This window comes from Bidens hawaiensis, unplaced genomic scaffold (genome assembly GCF_021521415.1).
Source record: "Bidens hawaiensis isolate Kalapana, Puna unplaced genomic scaffold, B.hawaiensis_p1.1 tig00011901_1, whole genome shotgun sequence".
NCBI lineage: Eukaryota > Viridiplantae > Streptophyta > Magnoliopsida > Asterales > Asteraceae > Bidens > Bidens hawaiensis.
Genome location: NW_027491954.1, coordinates 134440 through 152486, shown reverse-complemented (window position 1 = coordinate 152486; position 18047 = coordinate 134440). Strand labels below are relative to the sequence as shown.

The 18047-nt window shown below is 41.6% G+C and overlaps 1 protein-coding gene and 1 pseudogene across 1 annotated transcript; one reads left to right on the top strand and one right to left on the bottom strand.

Annotated features, from left to right (window-relative positions):
- Positions 1 to 412: 412 nt before the first annotated feature.
- Positions 413 to 1375, bottom strand: LOC143539498 (uncharacterized). Its single transcript, XM_077032793.1, has 2 exons — positions 1028 to 1375; positions 413 to 958 (listed from the first exon to the last, which is right to left on the bottom strand). Exons 1-2 carry the CDS (start codon positions 1373 to 1375, stop codon positions 413 to 415), a joined length of 894 nt encoding a protein of 297 aa, XP_076888908.1.
- Positions 1376 to 4902: 3527 nt separating this feature from the next.
- On the top strand, positions 4903 to 5570 carry LOC143539497 (strigolactones hydrolase CXE15-like; annotated as a pseudogene).
- The last annotated feature ends 12477 nt before the right edge of the window (positions 5571 to 18047 follow it).

The window sequence follows — 18047 nt, the reverse complement described above, 5'->3', positions numbered from 1 at the left end:
TTTTAGTTCTATCCCTTCCACACGCGCGGTTGTTCCCGCCGTGTGAGGGGATATGGCGCGGAAATCTTCAATGATTTTCATACTTGGATGTTTTTATGTAATTCTAAACAATGTAATGTATTTTGTACTAGACATTTCATGCGCAATGGAAATTTTATTTTTCTTGAATGTTTGCAATGACCTGTGCTTGACTATCAATCCCCACTCGCGCGCGCCCGGCTGTTTCCGCCGTTTAGGGCCGGGTGTGACAAATATTTATTAAAAAATAAAAAACATATAAAAAGATGCATAAATTCCAACCAAAATATGCATTGATCAAACCATATCACATACAAAACATAGTTTTTAAGCAAAAAACATCAACCATAGTTAAAACCAATTCACATACAAAACATACTTCAACCATACACAACTATCCCATTGAACCATCGGTATACAACTCGACCATCTCAATTTTCTCTTCTATTGTCAACGCAAGAAAAGAACGTCCTAGATCCACATCTTTACCAATCAAATGAGCTGCTTTGAACCGTTTTTTCGTAGTGATACCTGGTAAAGCTTTCAACTCATCACTAACCTTTTCATAGATTTCACGAGCCTCCATACCTTCTTTGCTAAGTTGTTCACCCACCATCTCCCCAAATCGAAGCAAAACTTCCTTGATATCTTTGCAAGACTCTCGATATATCTCATCTGCATCCGTGCTTCTACCTCTTTTGCGCTTGCTTGTTACACTTCCTGTTTGTCCTTCAGATCTATCAACATTTGGAACGGCTTCATCAACAAAATCAAAGTCTTCAATATCAACAGGTGAGCTTTTTTGCGTCTCTTGAACAACATCTTCTTCTCCAAGGTCAACTGCTTTACTACCAGTAGCTCTATCCTTACCGAATATGGTACACAATTTGTCATAGAAAGGAAATGACTTGTCACGAAAATTCACAGCACCTTTGTGAGACTACAAGACAATTACAAATAAATTAGACTAAAATTTTAAAATCTAAAAAATATATTTTTTAGAATATACCTTCACGTATTCATTCCAAACACTATCATCGGCAATAATACAACATTTTTGTTCATCCCAACCAAACCCACTTGTATGCACCATATCATATACAATGCTAAAGTGTGTCTTCCATGTCTTCATCCTAGACTTTATATGTGGTTCTGCTTTGAGGCCAGAGTTAGGAAGACTTACATCTAGCAATTGTTGAACACCATTTAAATAACCTGGTTTGAATCCATTGTCAGCACCAGCATACTTTCCGGATGCATGTATCTCCATTAATGCATCAATTAGCTTTGCATCTTCATCATTTGTCCAGGTATGCTTGCTCCGAGTAACTCCTCTCACTATATTTGAATCTGCCATTTCTACGTACAAATGCATAATTATACAATTAAAAATCATAATTCATGTAACTACAAATACAAATATAACAAGAAACATTAATAAGAAACAAATAAAGTGCATAAATAAACATTAATAAGAAACATCCTTGGTTCTACAGAAAAAAATACATAATTGTCAAACATAATTAAGAAACATTATTGGCACGCTGCGCACGCATCGCAGTCCAACTATTAAACATTTCATTAGCAAGAAGGTCTCTACGATCGGTCCATTCTTGTGAGGGCTCGATCATAGAAATAACATTGTCATGGTCATTTGCAGGTTGTGTGTGATTTACTGGGATTTCGTTATCAAGAGGGTCTTCACTCATTGTTGTTCGTATGAAATTGGGTCTACTGATTGCATCACGCAAAACTGCCCTTTTCTTGTCCTATAAGGTCTACTGATTGCATCACGCAAAACTCTACTATCAGCTGCAGAACCCTCCCATCCCGCTAAGACATACGTAAATAAAAGATCTCTCGTACATACTCCGAGTACGTTAGTACAAATCTGCCCTTTTCTTGTCCTATAAGGTTTTCTATCAATAGCAGGGACTTTAACTTTAATGTATGTTCCATCTAATGCTCCTAAGCAACCCTGAGTTAAAAGAAATCATTACTTACTAATGTATGTTAGCAAAAAATATCTTTAATAAAAAATGTGTTTGACTAACCTTAAACCATTTCCATCTTTCATCAGTTTCATTATCTGGCACTGGCACGGGTTACTTGTAGAGTTCTTTGTGTAATCGACATATAGCATTTAAGACTAACTTGAAATACCGACTTACAGTTTCCCCGGACCGATGAAATCTGTTGACTAGTATCCTATTCTTTGCATTATGAGCAAGGGTATGTAAAAACATAGCAACTTGCTCATCGACTAGCATGTTTTTACTATTCTTTAGTCCCCCTCTAGTTTCTAGCATATCACAAAGTGTTGTAAATGCATGTATATTCATTCTTATGTTAACAACACTCGTAACATCACTTTCATAAACCATCCTCACCATGTTTTCACGCCTATTATGGTAACTCATTAAATATTTTGTACGTAAAGTCATTGACTCAATCGACCGACGCAAATGATAAGTACACAACATCCACCAACGAATCGTAACATAAATGACATAAAATGCACCTATGGCAACTATTCTTTTTCTGGAAGGTGATCTTGCCATCTACACATAAAAATATAAGAAAATTCAAGAAAAACAAATAACTCCAAAATATAATCCACAATAGTTTATAATAAGCGCACCATGTTCAGAGGAACCAAACTTATATATGTCATTAAAATATGATATTATGGCTGCAAAAAGATATCATGTTGTTACTTTTGTTGCACGGCTTATTTCTTATCGAACGTGTCACCACAATGCCGGTTCGGTTGCTTTTTAGTACTCTGTTTATTATTAATTTATCGGGCTGGTTTTTACCAAGTTTAAGACCTTAAATATGTACACTTAACTTCTGGAAATTTTGTTAAATTTTCAAAAGTTAATAGAGTCGCATGTCGGGTTGGTTTTTGAGTTAGTTTTCACTTAAACGGGTTACCAAACGCCAACAAGTTTGGCTTTGGTTTTAAGGGCTGCACGTTGTAAGTTTTAAGAGGTTCATAGTCTAATTTTTCTGTTATAAACTTATACTTTTTTTTTCAAACTTGTAAGTTTATACCCAACTCACTTTATTACCGAAAATGCCCTTTGCCTTTTTATATATGTTTAGAAATTGGTTTTAGTTGCGAAACATGTCGGGACCTGTTAAAATACGTGGTAATAATTTACAAAAAAAGTTTAATACCGATATTAGGCTGCCCGGAACCGAAATATGGCTTTGTTTCGGTTTAGGCCCGTTAGCACATTTATGGTGCATTTCTAACAAAACTCATCTTTGGTTAACAAGTGTGTTACGACCTGTATTAGTACATAAAAATAAGTTGTTTTAGATTACGTAGGTTTTAAAAATATTTTAAAGCTGCACTAACGAGTACGAGTCCGGTTTTTGGCCCGTTCGGGTTCTAGTTTGGCTTTAATACGATGTTTCACTTAGAGTAGTTTTAGATCAGATTATATATAATCCAAATGGTATATTTAAGGCTGCAAAAATATGTCATAATATCATGTAGGCTGCAGGTGTCGTTTCTTATTAAAACGGGTTACCAAAGTGCCGGTTCGGATGCTTTTTAACACACGGTTTATAGGTATCTTTCAGGGCTGATTTATACCAAGTTCAGGGTTCAAAATAAACACGTTTAACTTACAGCTTTCTGTTTTAAAATCAATATTTTCTGTTTTGTAGTTTTAGTTATATACCTGTCATAATTTTATTCCAAGAATGCCCTTTGCCACATTTATTGACTAAAACTGATTCCTCACCACAACACGGTCCTGGGCCAGTTATAATATATTGCAAATGACTTAATAAAAGTTTCATACTGATAATAGGGTTCTCGGAACCTTAATAGTGGCTTTGGTTCGTTTGGGCCCGTTAGGTCTTTTGTTCGGTTTTAAAATGTATGTTTTCACATCAAACAAGTTCGGGTCAGATTATATGTTTAAAATAATATATGTGGGCTTTTAAAATGATATCATAACGGTACTTAGACTATAGGGTTCAGTTCTTGATCAAACGAGCCACTTAACTGTCGTTTCAGGGTATTTTAAGGCGCGGTTTTTATAATACTTTTATAGCTTCGTCAAAATACTTTTATACAAACAAAAAAGGATACCTAGTTGCTGGAAAATATGTGATAAAGTTCCAGGGTTCAATGGTTGCAAGACGAGTTGTTTTTCAAACTATTTCACATGGAAAATATTAACCGATTGGCCATGAGAGTGGCCACTGTTTTGAGGGCTGTTATAATACGAACTTAGCACATTAATATTCTTGATTATATCAGCATTTAGACTGTATATTTCTTGGTTAGTTCATGATTTTGTTTAGGTTACAATGATGTAACCGGTTTTTAAGCTTTATTTCATTAGGTAGTTGTTAGGATACCGGTTTGGGCTGTTAACACACGGGTTCGGGCCTTGGATTTGTTAACATGTAATGAGCATAAAAAAACGAATTGATACCTTCAATATGCAGACTCACACAAGATCAGAGGAGTAGAGAAAGAGAGCGTACCAGAGAAGGGGTGCCTTGGATTGGATTGGGATTCCAGTGGAGGTCAGAAGAGGCTGGAGAAAGAAGATGATTCCAGTGGAGGTATGCGATCGTTGAAGAGGCTGGAGAAATGGGAGAAATGAAAAGGAGGAAAATGGAGAAATGAAACCCTAGAGAAATCAATTCTCCGCTTTTTTTAGAGAAAAGGAAATGGAGAAATGGAAATGGTTTATTTCCATTTCTCACATCTTTCTTTCGTAAACAAACAAGAGAATTGTTTCCATTTCCATTTCTCACCCTCCAATTCTCTGTACCAAACACCCCCTTACTCACGTCTATAAATACCCTCGTTTAATCCTCTTAAGTATTCACATTTCCAATAACTTATAAAAAACCACAAATGGGTTCTCTTCCTCATGTGGAAGACTGTCTTGGCATTGTACAAATCTTTAGCGACGGTTCCATTAATCGTCACGAAAACATTGACTTGTCCGCCTTCCCGGTCAACGATGACGGTTCCGTCATGTATGAAGATTATTGCTACAACAAACTCCATAACCTCCACCTCCGCCTCTACAAACCCACCACCACCACCGGCAAACTTCCGGTCATCTACTTCTTCCACGGCGGCGGCTTCTGTTTCGGCTCATTCGCATGGCCAAATTACCACAACTGCTGCCTCCGCCTCTCCTCCGCCTTAAACGCCATTGTGGTGGCTCCAGACTACCGTCTTTCACCGGAGCATAGGCTTCCGGCGGCCCTGGACGACTCATTTAACTCTGTGAAGTGGCTTCAAACGGTGGCGGGAAAGACTAACGGTGATATGAAGGATGTGGTTGACTTGTTTGACTTTGATAGGGTTTTTATCATAGGAGACTCGTCCGGTGGGAACATAGCGCACTACTTGACGGTCCGACTGGGACCCGGCTCGCTGGAGCTTGGCCCGGTGAAGATAAGAGGGTATGTGATGATGGCACCGTTTTTTGGCGGGAAAGGAAAGGACGAGGTCGGAAGAAGGGTTGTCGGAGAAGTTGTTGACTGCAGATATTCTTGACACGTAAGTATTATGCATGTTAATTTAATATGTACGTTAACTTTCTCATATATTTTAATTTATATATGAAAATTGAAAATTATAACAATCAATCCTATAATATCAAGCAATTTTTTAAATATTAGCATATTGTTGGTTCTGAAATAAACATATTTGATCCTGACTGTTCATATCAATAAAAAGTTACGTAACTATCATACTTTTCCTTTCATCCAATATTTTAATCATCTTCTATGCATTATGTAAAAGTCTCAGCATGTTACACGAAAACTTTTAAATTCATTCGTGTTAGAAAATTAGCATCAAGTTCAGGTTAACACAACTCGGAATCTTATGATATTCACCTTAGCATGAGTCGGTTAACAAATTATGCTAAAGGGAATTTGATCATGATTATTGACACATACTATGACAATAAGTTTACAGTTGACACGTTTTAAAGAACAAAACAAAGTACACAAGCTATGGATGTTTGAAATAATTTGAACTAATTTGTTTGATTTTCCTCTAGGTTTTAAATTAAACGAGTATGGGAAAGAAAATGATCTATCAAGTTATTTAAACTAAATAAAACTTTATATTTTCAAATACGGTTTAACTTCAAATACAAATACATAAGGATTCGTATCCTAACATTTACATATAACAATATTGTTGAACTTTTAGTATATATGTGTATACATAGTATTTTTTTATATACCTAACAGTGATAAATAATTGAATAACATAAATATTTGCATTCTATTTGATTTGCGCGCTCAACCTTTCGCCATGCATGCGCGCTCAACTCTCCGCCATGCATGCGCACGCAACCCTTCGCCATGCATGCGCGCTCAACTCTCCGCCATGCATGCGCACGCAACCCTTCGCCATGCATGCGCGCTCAACTCCCGCCATGCATGCGCGCTCAACCTTTCGCCATGCATGCGCGCTCAACTCCCGCCATGCATGCGCGCTCAACCCTTCGCCATGCATGCGCGCTCAACCCTCCGCCATGCATGCGCGCTCAACCTTTCGCCATGCATGTGCGCTCATACGCGCTCAACTCCCGCCATGCATGCGCGCTCAACTCTCCGCCATGCATGCGCACGCAACCCTTCGCCATGCATGCGCGCTCAACTCCCGCCATGCATGCGCGCTCAACTCTCCGCCATGTATGCGCACGCAACCCTCCGCCATGCATGCGCGCTCAACTCCCGCCATGCATGCGCGCTCAACTCCCGCCATGCATATGCATGCGAACGCAACCCTCCGCCATGCATGCGCGCTCAACTCCCGCCATGCATATGCATGCGCACGCAACCCTTCGCCATGCATGCGCGCTCAACTCCCGCCATGCATGCGCGCTCAACTCTCCGCCATGCATGCGCACGCAACCCTTCGCCATGCATGCGTGCTCAACTCCGCCATGCATGCGCGCTCAACTCTCCGCCATGCATGCGCGCTCAACCCTCCGCCATGCATGCGCGCTCAACCCTCCGCCATGCATGCGCGCTCAACCCTCCGCCATGCATGCGCACGCAACTCCCGCCATGCATGCGCGCTCAACTCTCCGCCATGCATGCGCGCTCAACTCCCGCCATACATGCGCGCTCAACTCCCGGCATGCGTGCGCGCTCAACTCGCCGCCATGCGTGCGCGCTCAACTCCCGCCATGCATGCGCGCTCAACTCTCCGCCATGCATGCACGTTCAACTCCCGCGGGTGACATAAGCGCTCAGATATTCCAGCCCCGGCACAGTGCCACCATGAAACACTAACGGCGTGTCATCTGGGCACTCACGAGGATCAACTAGCAACCATAAAGAGCCGCATGCGCACTCCCACAAGTTAACTTCAGCCATCATGAATGTATCGCGGGTCATTTCTGGCTCCCGCAGATCACGAGAGAGTTCCATAGCGGGTTGATTCGCGCCATTCCGCGTCCGTAAACAACTTTTGCGGGTTACTACCGGGGCTCGTCACGCTTCCGCATGGATGAAATTCACTCTACCACCATCATCGGGGACTGAAGAAGCGATCTGGATGTCTTTCGTATGATGAATGAAGGTGTTTTCTTGATGTATGAGTATATAGGATTTGCATGAAATGGCACAAAAAGTGCTTATATTAATGCAAAATATATGGCTACGCGCCAAACTTAAAGGTTGGGAATCCTAATAAACCCGCTCGGCTATGCGTCGAATATTAGGTTGGGCACACCTCATAATTCGCCTAAGGATGGAAGACATCCGAATATATAGGTTGGGAATCCTAATAAACCCGCTCAGCTACGCGTCGAATATTATGTTGGGCACACCTAATAATTCGCCTAAGGATGGAAGACATCCGAATATATAGGTTGGGAATCCTAATAAACCCGCTCGGCTACGCGCCGAATATTAGGTTGGGCACACCTCATAATTCGCCTAAGGATGGAAGACATCCGAATATATAGGTTGGGAATCCTTATAAACCCATACGGCCATGCGCCAAACTTAAAGGTTGGGAATCCTCATAAACCCATACGGCTACACGCCATATTTAAAGGTTGGGAATCCTTATAAACCCATACGGCTACGCGCCAAACTTAAAGGTTGGGAATCCTCATAAACCCATAAGGCCACGCGCCAAACATAAAGGTCGGGAGCCTAATAATATCCCACATGGCCACGCGCCAAACATAAAGGTCGGGAGCCTAATAATATCCCACATGGCCACGCGCCAAACATAAAGGTCGGGAGCCTAATAATATCCCACAGGGCCACGCGCCAAACATAAAGGTCGGGAGCCTAATAATATCCCACACGGCCACGCGCCAACGTAGGTTGGGCACACCTCAATTTGCCCGATGATGGGAACCTTGTAATACATCCACTTTTAGTTGATATGTTTTTGCAGGTTCGGCTACGAGTCGCACAAGCACCTATGACATTATTATTATTATCTGGCCGTTTGTGCCTCCATTATTATTTTGAAAACAAGTTGGGATAGTCATCATGCGTAGAAGAGGCCCTTGTGGGCCAGTCATTATCATCATATTATAGCTCATAAGCCGCAACTCACGCATACTCCATTATTTTATAGCTCGTAAGTCGCCTCGCGCGCAAGCTTCATTATTTTTATAGCTCGTAAGCTGCCTCGCGCGTAAGTTGCATTACATTATTATCGAGATGCGCACTCTATCTTTTATCAGGCCCCGCGCCACTATTGTTATGATGCGTGCTATATCTTATTCATGCCAGTGCACCATTATTATCATAAGGATCAAAACATGTCACCATCATGAAGAAAACCTCTCAAAACTAAAAGACAATAAAGACAAGGCCGAAGAAAGGGGAAAAAACCGCCTCATATCCTAACACACCTTATGAAGTCTAGCGCTCCACCTAAACGCTTGCACGGCTAGGAGCAACACTGGACTTGGGGGGCTTGTAGGGGTATGGTACTAAACCCGGCTTACGACCTTAATTTATTATGTCTGGCTTATTTTATTATATGGACTAATACAATATTATTGGGCTGAGGGGGTTTTGTGGAGGTAACCCTAACTGGGCTAGGCCCATTAGGGTACCATGATGGTGGCCATGAGGCTCCCTATATAAGGAGGTCTCCACCTCCTTATTAAAGGTTGTTCTCAATAAGAGCCACCACTATAACCATTTTTGTGTCTGTAAACAAGAGATCCTCGAGATTTCTTAGCAGTCACCTCCACACCCCCAAAAATCATTGCAGATCTGAACGGAGAGCGAGATTTGGTTACATCATCCCGTAGAAGATGATCCGAACTATGCCTGGTACGTTTCGTGCTTCTTCAATAATTAATTTTAATTTACTAAGATCGAATAATAAGTATATATATATACACTAATACACAATCTCATTATTTGTGAAAACGAAATATCCGGGTTATTCATGAATTTGGATCATTATGAATTTTGGTCATTTACTACTAAAAGCGAAATGAAATTCATCCTCGATCATACACAGTTTTCGTAACCAGATATGGTGAGTCCCACAACATGTCTTTGTCAATATAAAGATGTGTTGTGTTGACTTATAATTATTTTTCATTTTAATATGCTTTCTTAATTATAATTTAGTGGATAATTATGCATTATCATGATTAAACCTTATCAAATCACCTTTTTTTCCCTCTAATTTGTTTGTGAATGGTACTTCACTTTTGACTAACTTCAATGACAGGTTCTGGAGAATGTCATTACCCATTCGCAAACCCGATCGGGCTTGAAAGTCCAAATCTTGAGCTAGTCAAGCTTGACCCGATACTCATAATGGCTGGAGGGAATGAGATTATGAAAGATAGAGTGAAACTGTACGCGGATAGGCTAAAAGAGCTTGGGAAGATAGCACGTTACGTTGAATTCGATGGCAAACAACATGGGTTCTTCGTTAACGAGCCTTATTCAGATGTCTCAGATTCGGTTTTGAGTTTAATAAAAAATTTCATGTCAGAACATTCAACTTGACTAATTAAGCTGGTCACGAGTGTGTTTGTTTTTTGAGATGTGAGATGTTGGTTGATGTTTTAAAGCCTTTGTATCATGTAAAACTAGCCTCTTTGTATGAGTCCATGCAGTAATATTATACTAGGTTAGAGCCCGTGTTTCACACGGGTGAAAAATATAATAAAAATAAAAAAAATTTATATGTAATACATTAATTATAAGTGAATTAACAATTATCATTTAGAAGTCAAGAAATTTAACACAATAACTATTTAAGTGGAGTTGGTAAGCATCTTTAGTTTGAAACATGAGGTCTTGGGTTTTTGACTTGTATCACACAATTTATTTTTTAAAATTTTACAAAATGTATTCATGCTCCATATTGTGTTTGGAAGAATAGATGATAAAATAGGAAATTGCTCACATGGCATCTATGTGGAAGCCCTAGAATAATACCATGTGAAAAAATCATGTTGCTTTAATATGTAGTTAGATTAGATGCTTTTATCTTATTACCCGTTTGCTATACAAGTGATCAAAATTTACTAGTAACTACTTTTTTTTTAATCTTTTTTCTAGGTAAAACTCGTTATAAGAAAAAACACGGGATCCTGCTAATACCATGATGAATTTGGCAAAGTAAGAATCGCACCAGACATGTACACTAAACGAATTGTTCACGAACGATTCATGATCGCTAACCAAACAAAAAATTTTGTTCGCGTTTGTTCATTTCATGAACGCATACGGACATGTATTACTTAACAGAAAAAGCAGCATTCTTAAATATTGAGCATAATTACCTAAACTAAACATAAGGTTAAGCAATTGAGATAATAATAATAATAATAATAATAATAATAGAGCATAATCCTCCCCAATTGACGGGTTTATTCTGATAATGTCAACGAAACACGAGTTAGATTAATTGTTGTTAGTTAAAGCTAGACTTTATAAAACAAACCATTAATGAAACGAACTGAATATAAATAATATGTTTATACAATTTAAATGCTATGTTGATTTTTACAAATATAATAATTATAAAAAATAAAACAAACCTAACAAACAAGCATTAAGAAACGAACATAAATGAGCACATAACCTTACATTCACGAACACAAATAAATGAACGCAATCGTTGTTAATGTTTGTTCATTTAACTAAACAAACAAAAATTATTATTCGTGCTCACTCATTTATTAAATGAACTTCCCATTGAATGGTTCACGAACTGTTCATTGAAAATTCGGTTCGTTTACCGCGATGGACATGTGTTAAAGGCCAGAAATTGATGCAAAGTAGATTCAAACGTCATCCAGGACTGTTCAATGGAAAATAAGATTTGATTAATGATCGGCACATGGGGTTAAGAAGAGAAGGTAATTGGAGATTTTGATTTGATTGAAAGATATGCCTTTTTTTGACTAGGATGAAGGAACGTTGGAATAGAATTTTGGCACCATTCATGTTTTGTCTCTCTCTCTCTCTCTCTCTCTCTCTACTCACTCACAAAGTTACAATCCTTTTTCTTGAAAATCAACCATTTTGGTCTAAAAACATTACCCGATTCAAACAAATAAATCCAAAGTGCACTACCAATTTGTCATTAACCATTTTGAAAAGTATTAAGGTGCTTGGGATTGCTTATATTGTGAGAGAAAAAGTTTTATAAATTACATTTTTATAACTTATTAACTTAATGAAAAATTATAAGGAGGTAAAATAAGGAATCCAAACACCCCCTTAGTTGCCCCAACGAACTGCTCTTGTGATTAACCTTGTTTAAAATACAATATGCTTCGAGCTTTTAAGTAGCGTGTTCCGTATCCGACTGATGATAAGGTATCTGTTCCAATTCTTTGTATATCCGAGAGCAGTAACTATAACCCTAGAAGTTGATTCGTCATGGCAATCGCTTATTTACTCGCAAGTCCTAGAGCAATTATTAATATGTTTTGACATATTTTCTCGAAGACTTCCTTTTTAGTAACTATGAAAAGCTTCACAAGCAATGAAATCGTAGCGTTAATGATTGTTATAAGGTTGTGTGACAACTGACAGCACCTGATAAAGTTTTGACCAATCTTGACCTTTAGACGTGATATGACTATTGCGCTATAGTCATCTTATTTTGATAAAAAAGTTTGGTTGTTTACTGAAGAGGTATGCACCCGCCTTAACATCGAGCGGGGCGGGTCAACCAACAAGATATAGACAAGAGGCTTGAAATCAGGATGTCATGAAGACGCAAAGCCAAAACCTATGCGCGTGGCGCATATCACATATGCTCACGCATATCATATATGCTCACGCATCACATATGCTCACGCATCACATATGCTCACGCATCACATATGCTCACGCATATCACATCTGCGCGTGGCGCATCTGCGCGTGGCGCATATCACATATGCTCGCGCATATTACATATGCTTGCGCATATCACATGCTCACGTATATCACATCTGCGCATGAAACATCTGCGCGTGAGAATAAAGAGAAGACCTCGCGCATCCCCAGGATATGCGCATATCACACATGCACACAATCAACCACGTCCTTATCCAAATCAGGATAAGGACAACCATGATTGTGCTCATCAGACAACCTTACAGAAGGTATCCTTTAAGGAATAAAGAATATGCTAATGTTGACAGCTGCCAATGAAGGGTGGACAACTCAGCAAAGCCCATGTGCTACCACGTGATTGCACATGGGTCAGGTGAAATACCTTGGTCAGAGAATAATCAATGAAAAAGCACCAGGTGTCCTAAGGACACGTGGCGCGAAGTAATAGGAGGAGGCCAAAAAGGCCCTAATTGGGTCTGAGCCCAATCATTGGAAACCCTAATACTATAAATACCACACCACCTCCACAGTGGGAGGTAAACAAGAAAATATATTCTAAGTCCTTACTCACTTTCACATTCTTATCATCTTCTCCTACAATATCTTATTCTCACACCGGAGGGTTACCCCAAAGAGGACCCCTCTGTCCCTTTCTGAGGGGTAAGTTCACGGTGCTGCTCATTTTGTAGGTGGAAGAACTCATTCCGGAAAAACCATCGGTGATACAGCACACTCATACCCGAGGAACGTTGATCGTATATAAGTAAGTCGATCCACGCTTCTTCATTGGCGCCATCCGTAGGACCACGGCAACAAAACCACTATTTCACCAATTTTCTCTCTGAAAATCTTCACCATGGTTTCCGGTGTTCGAAACAGCGATCAAGTTCTGGAGGATAATGAGCTTGAGGAGGTTAATGAGGGACCTCAGTTTCTGAGGGCGCCGCGTGATACTGCGCGCACCACCAGTAACCATCCCTTCATCACAACACCTCATAGCCAGACTGAAACTCCTCCAGACGATCTCACGTTCCAAAATCTGACTGTTGCAAAACAAAAAGGACCAATGGGTCCGGAAGTTAAAACCAATGACCCAAAAGAATGGCTCATAAACGAACAACGGCGTTTAATGGACAAATACAATGAACTGGTAAAACACAAAAAGTTAGCCGACTTGACACAAAGGCTCGCATTTGATAAACAAACCATTCAAGGAACAACAAAAAAGGCGCGCGCGCCGGAAGATGGTCACTCTGTTCACACCGAACACGCTGATATTAGTGATGAGGAAGAGGTGCACAGCATGAGGAAGACGCAAGATACACATGCAGGAGGGTCACAGCTCCACGCGCACATGAACATAGCGCCTGGAGCCAAAGCCGATATGGATCTATACACACCATACAACCCACAAGCGAAAGAGCAAGTGGACGTAACCACACCATATAGGCCAGCCATCTTGGTAAAACATTCAAAATTCACTGAGCGCATCGCGAAGGCTCCCATTCAACACAAAACCAAGATGCCAAGTGGTTTAGGCAAGTACGATGGCACAACAGATCCAGACGATTTCTTGCAAGGTTTTTACAACACTGGAAACCTAGAAAGCTGGACGATGCCAACATGGTGTCACATGTTTGCTCACTGCCTCACGGGCGCAGCGCGTGTCTGGTTCGAAAGCTTGCCGACAGGACAAATCGATGGGTTCGAAGAGCTATTGGAAAAGTTCCAGGCTCACTTTGTACAGCAGCGCAGACACACGCGCGACCCCGATGACATCATGCACTGTGTGCGCAGGAATGATGAAACCATTGAAGACTACATAACTCGTTTCAATCAGGAATCTCTTGCAATTGGAGGTATCACTGAACAACTCTTGCGCGTGGCCTTTATACAAGGTGCGTGCAGTGATCAACTCGCAGAGCTCTCGTGAGCAGAGATGGCATGCCAACCACTTGGGCTAAGCTTATGGAAGCATCGCGGGTCTTCGCGCGAAATGAAAAACAAATTGCCCAAGACAGAGCAAGAGATAGAGGGCATCAAACGGAAACACCACGCAACAATGAAAGGAGGGGCAAACAAAACTCCGTATGGTCCAGGTTGCAACAAACCAATTATTCTCCCGCAGAAAAGCAAGCGCAACAAAGTTCACCCCAGCCCCAAAAAGACATGCTTAGTCGCGGAGAGGGGGACAGGAAGGAAGGCGCCAGAGAGCCTAACAGACCTCTACCAAGAATATGGACCCCCCTCACCAAAACGCCTTCGCAAGTGTTAAACACAGAGAATGTCCAGTTTAAAAGCCCCAGGCCATTACTCCATAAGGGACCATCAAACAGTGGCAAGTATTGTGAGTTTCACAAATCCACAAGGCACAACACCGATGCATGCCACCATTTGAAGGATACGATCGCAAAAGAATTAAAATCAGACAAGTTGGCTCACCTGGTAAAAAATCCAAGACCAGAGAATGAACAACCAGACGGAGCCCCAGCCAGTAAAAAGTTCAAAAGAATCTGTGTAGCTGAAGGAGGAAGGCAAGGGCAAAGATCGAGGAAGAGAAGCGCGCAAGTCCAAGGGGATTGGCGCGAGCAACAAGTAATCTTCCCAAGAATCAGAGGAGGCCCGTCTATCAGCAGTCCTCTAGTCATCCCTGCACACATCGCTCATTATGAGGTGTCTAAAGTCCTGGTGGACACCGGCAGTGAATCAGACATCATGTATGAGCAATGTTTCAGGAAGTTGGATCCAGCAGACCAAGCAAGGCTCGAAATTGTGAATGCACCAATCTCGGGTGTCTCAAACGAAATTATTCACCCCCTAGGTCAGGTACAATTCGAACTAACTATGGGGGATGAGAAACACAAGCGAGCTGAAATTGTCAACTTCTTGGTCTTGCCCACCACTTCATGCCATAATATGATCTTGGGTAGAGGAACGATTGCCAAATTCAACGCCATACCGTCACCAGCGCACGGCGCGTTGGGGTTCCCAACACCAACAGGAGTAACATTTGTATACCGAGATCATTTGTGCGCAGTAACAAGTATACCTCGAGAAGGGAGAATGAAGCTTCCAATGGCAAACAACGCGCCAGAGGAATGGATTCTCAACCCAAAATTCCCAGAACAAACAATCACAATTGGAGCTACGATATCAGATGACACAAGGGTGAAAATGAAAAGATTGCTCACAACGTATATATCGGTCTTCGCGTGGCAACATTCTGATATGACTGGGGTTCCGCGAGACCTGGCGCAGCATTCTCTCAACACATTCAAGTCTGTAGAGCCAATTGCTCAAAAGAAAAGAGTCATGGGAGATGAGAAGGCAAAGGCCATGAATGAGCAAGTAGAAGATCTACTGCGCGCAAATATCATCCGCCCAATACGATACCAAATAGGGTAGCCAATCCTGTGATGGTAAAGAAGAGCAATGGGTCATGGAGAATGTGCATTGATTTCAAGGACCTCAACAAAGCGTGTCCAAAAGATTGTTACCCCCTCCCAAACATTGACGCGAAGGTGGACTCTGTGGCGCCATTTAAGCTCAAATGTTTCCTGGATGCCTATAAGGGCTATCACCAAATTCAAATGGCACCACAAGATGAGGACAAGACTGCTTTCAGAACTGACAAGGGTGTTTTCTAGTTACACAAAAATGCCCTTTGGTTTGAAGAATGCAGGAGCCACTTACCAAAGACTCATGGATGCAGTTTTCAACGAGCAAATTGGAAGAAACTTAGAAGTCTACGTGGATGATTTGGTGATTAAAAGCAGGGAGGAAAAACAAATGCTCAAAGACATCGAAGAAACCCTTCGGCGCTTAAAGGAAGTAAACATGAAGCTCAACCCTAGCAAATGCACATTCGGCGTAGAAGAGGGGAAATTTCTCGGTGTAATGGTCACTAAGGATGGTTTCAAGGTGAACCCAGAGAAGGTGGAGGCTATCCTCGACATGCCCTCGCCATCCACCATGAAGGAAGTTCAAAAGTTGAATGGTAGATTGGTATCAATTAACAGGTTCCTAGCGAACCATGCAAGCAAATCTACCCCATTCATTAACACATTGAGAAATTGCTTAAAGAAAAGCCAATTCAAGTGGACGCCTGAGGCCGAGCAAGCTTTCAGTGAGATAAAAGAATGTCTGATAAATCTGCCTGCGCTCACAGCTCCACTACCTGGCGAAACTCTAACGTTGTACCTGTCAGCAGGAGAGCGCGCCATTGGCGCAGTGTTGTTGGTGGATCGCAAGGGAATCCAAACACCAATCTATTATGTAAATCGGGTGCTGACAAATCCTGAGACGCGCTACACCATCATAGAAAAGTTAGTTTTATCACTAACACATGCGTCGCGCAAGCTTCATAGATATTTCAATGGTCATCCCATTGAAGTCCTGACTGATTACAACATCCAGCAAGTCTTGCGACGTCCTGCGCTCTCAGGAAGGCTGACAAAATGGGCGCTGGAATTAGGGGAGCACACGATCACCTACAAACCTCGTCCAGCAATCAAGGGACAAGTCTAGCTGATTTCATTGCAGAAATCCCTGAAGGAAAAGTCGAAGAGGCTCAGCGCGAAGTAGACCCTCTGCAAGCCAATAATGAAGAAAATGTTTGGAGATTATTCACTGATGGAGCTTCAAACAACGAGGGGTCCGGCGCAGGCCTCAAACTGGTGGATCCAGAAAATCATGAGTATACTTACGCAATCAGGTTGGATTTCAAGAGCACCAACAATGAAGCTGAGTATGAAGCCCTGCTGGCTGGTCTGCGCATCGCGCACAAGTTCGGAGTTAAAAAGCTAGAGGCTCATGTCGATTCATACTTGGTAGCAGCATAGGTCAATGGCCTTTATGATGCCAAGGAGAACACTATGCCTCTGTATTTAGAGCAGGCGAAGAAACTCACCGAGCAATTTGACTTCTTCAGAATCATACATATTCCGCGCAGTGAAAACAAGTCTGCCGACGCGCTGAGCAAGATGGCATCAACCAGCTTCGATCATTTCGGCAAAGATGTCAGAGTGGAAGTAATGAGCAACCCGTCGGTGGAAGCGAAGTCTGTCCTTGTAATTCATACAACACCTTCATCATGGATAACTCCAATAATGGAATTCTTGAAGGAGGGAAAAGTACCAGACGATCGCGCACAGGCGAGGAAAATAGGACACAAGTCGCAGAACTACGAACTGCTTGATGGTACGTTATATCGACGCTCTTATCTTGGACCGCTCATGAAATGCTTAGACGCCGAGGAAGCAAGCTATGTGATCAGAGAGATACACGAGGGAATCTGTGGAATACATGCTGGCCCGCGCATGGTGGTTGCCAAGGCAATGAACGCAGGTTACTATTGGCCAGGCATGTACTTGGACGCGTTAAAAGAGATCCAAAAATGCAAAGCGTGTCAGAGCTATGCGCTAAACACCATGCGGCCAAAGAACAACTTGATTCCGGTGACCTCCGCATGGCCTTTCCACAAATGGGCAATCGATATTGTGGGTCCCTTACCACAAGCGCAAGGGCGGTTAAAATTTTTGGTAGTGGCAATAGATTATTTCACAAAATGGGTTGAAGCCAAGCCACTGGCAAAAATCACAGCCGAGGCAATGAGACAATTTATTTGGAGCCACATCATATGCCGTTTTGGCCTGCCCATGGAAATTGTGAGCGACAATGGCAAA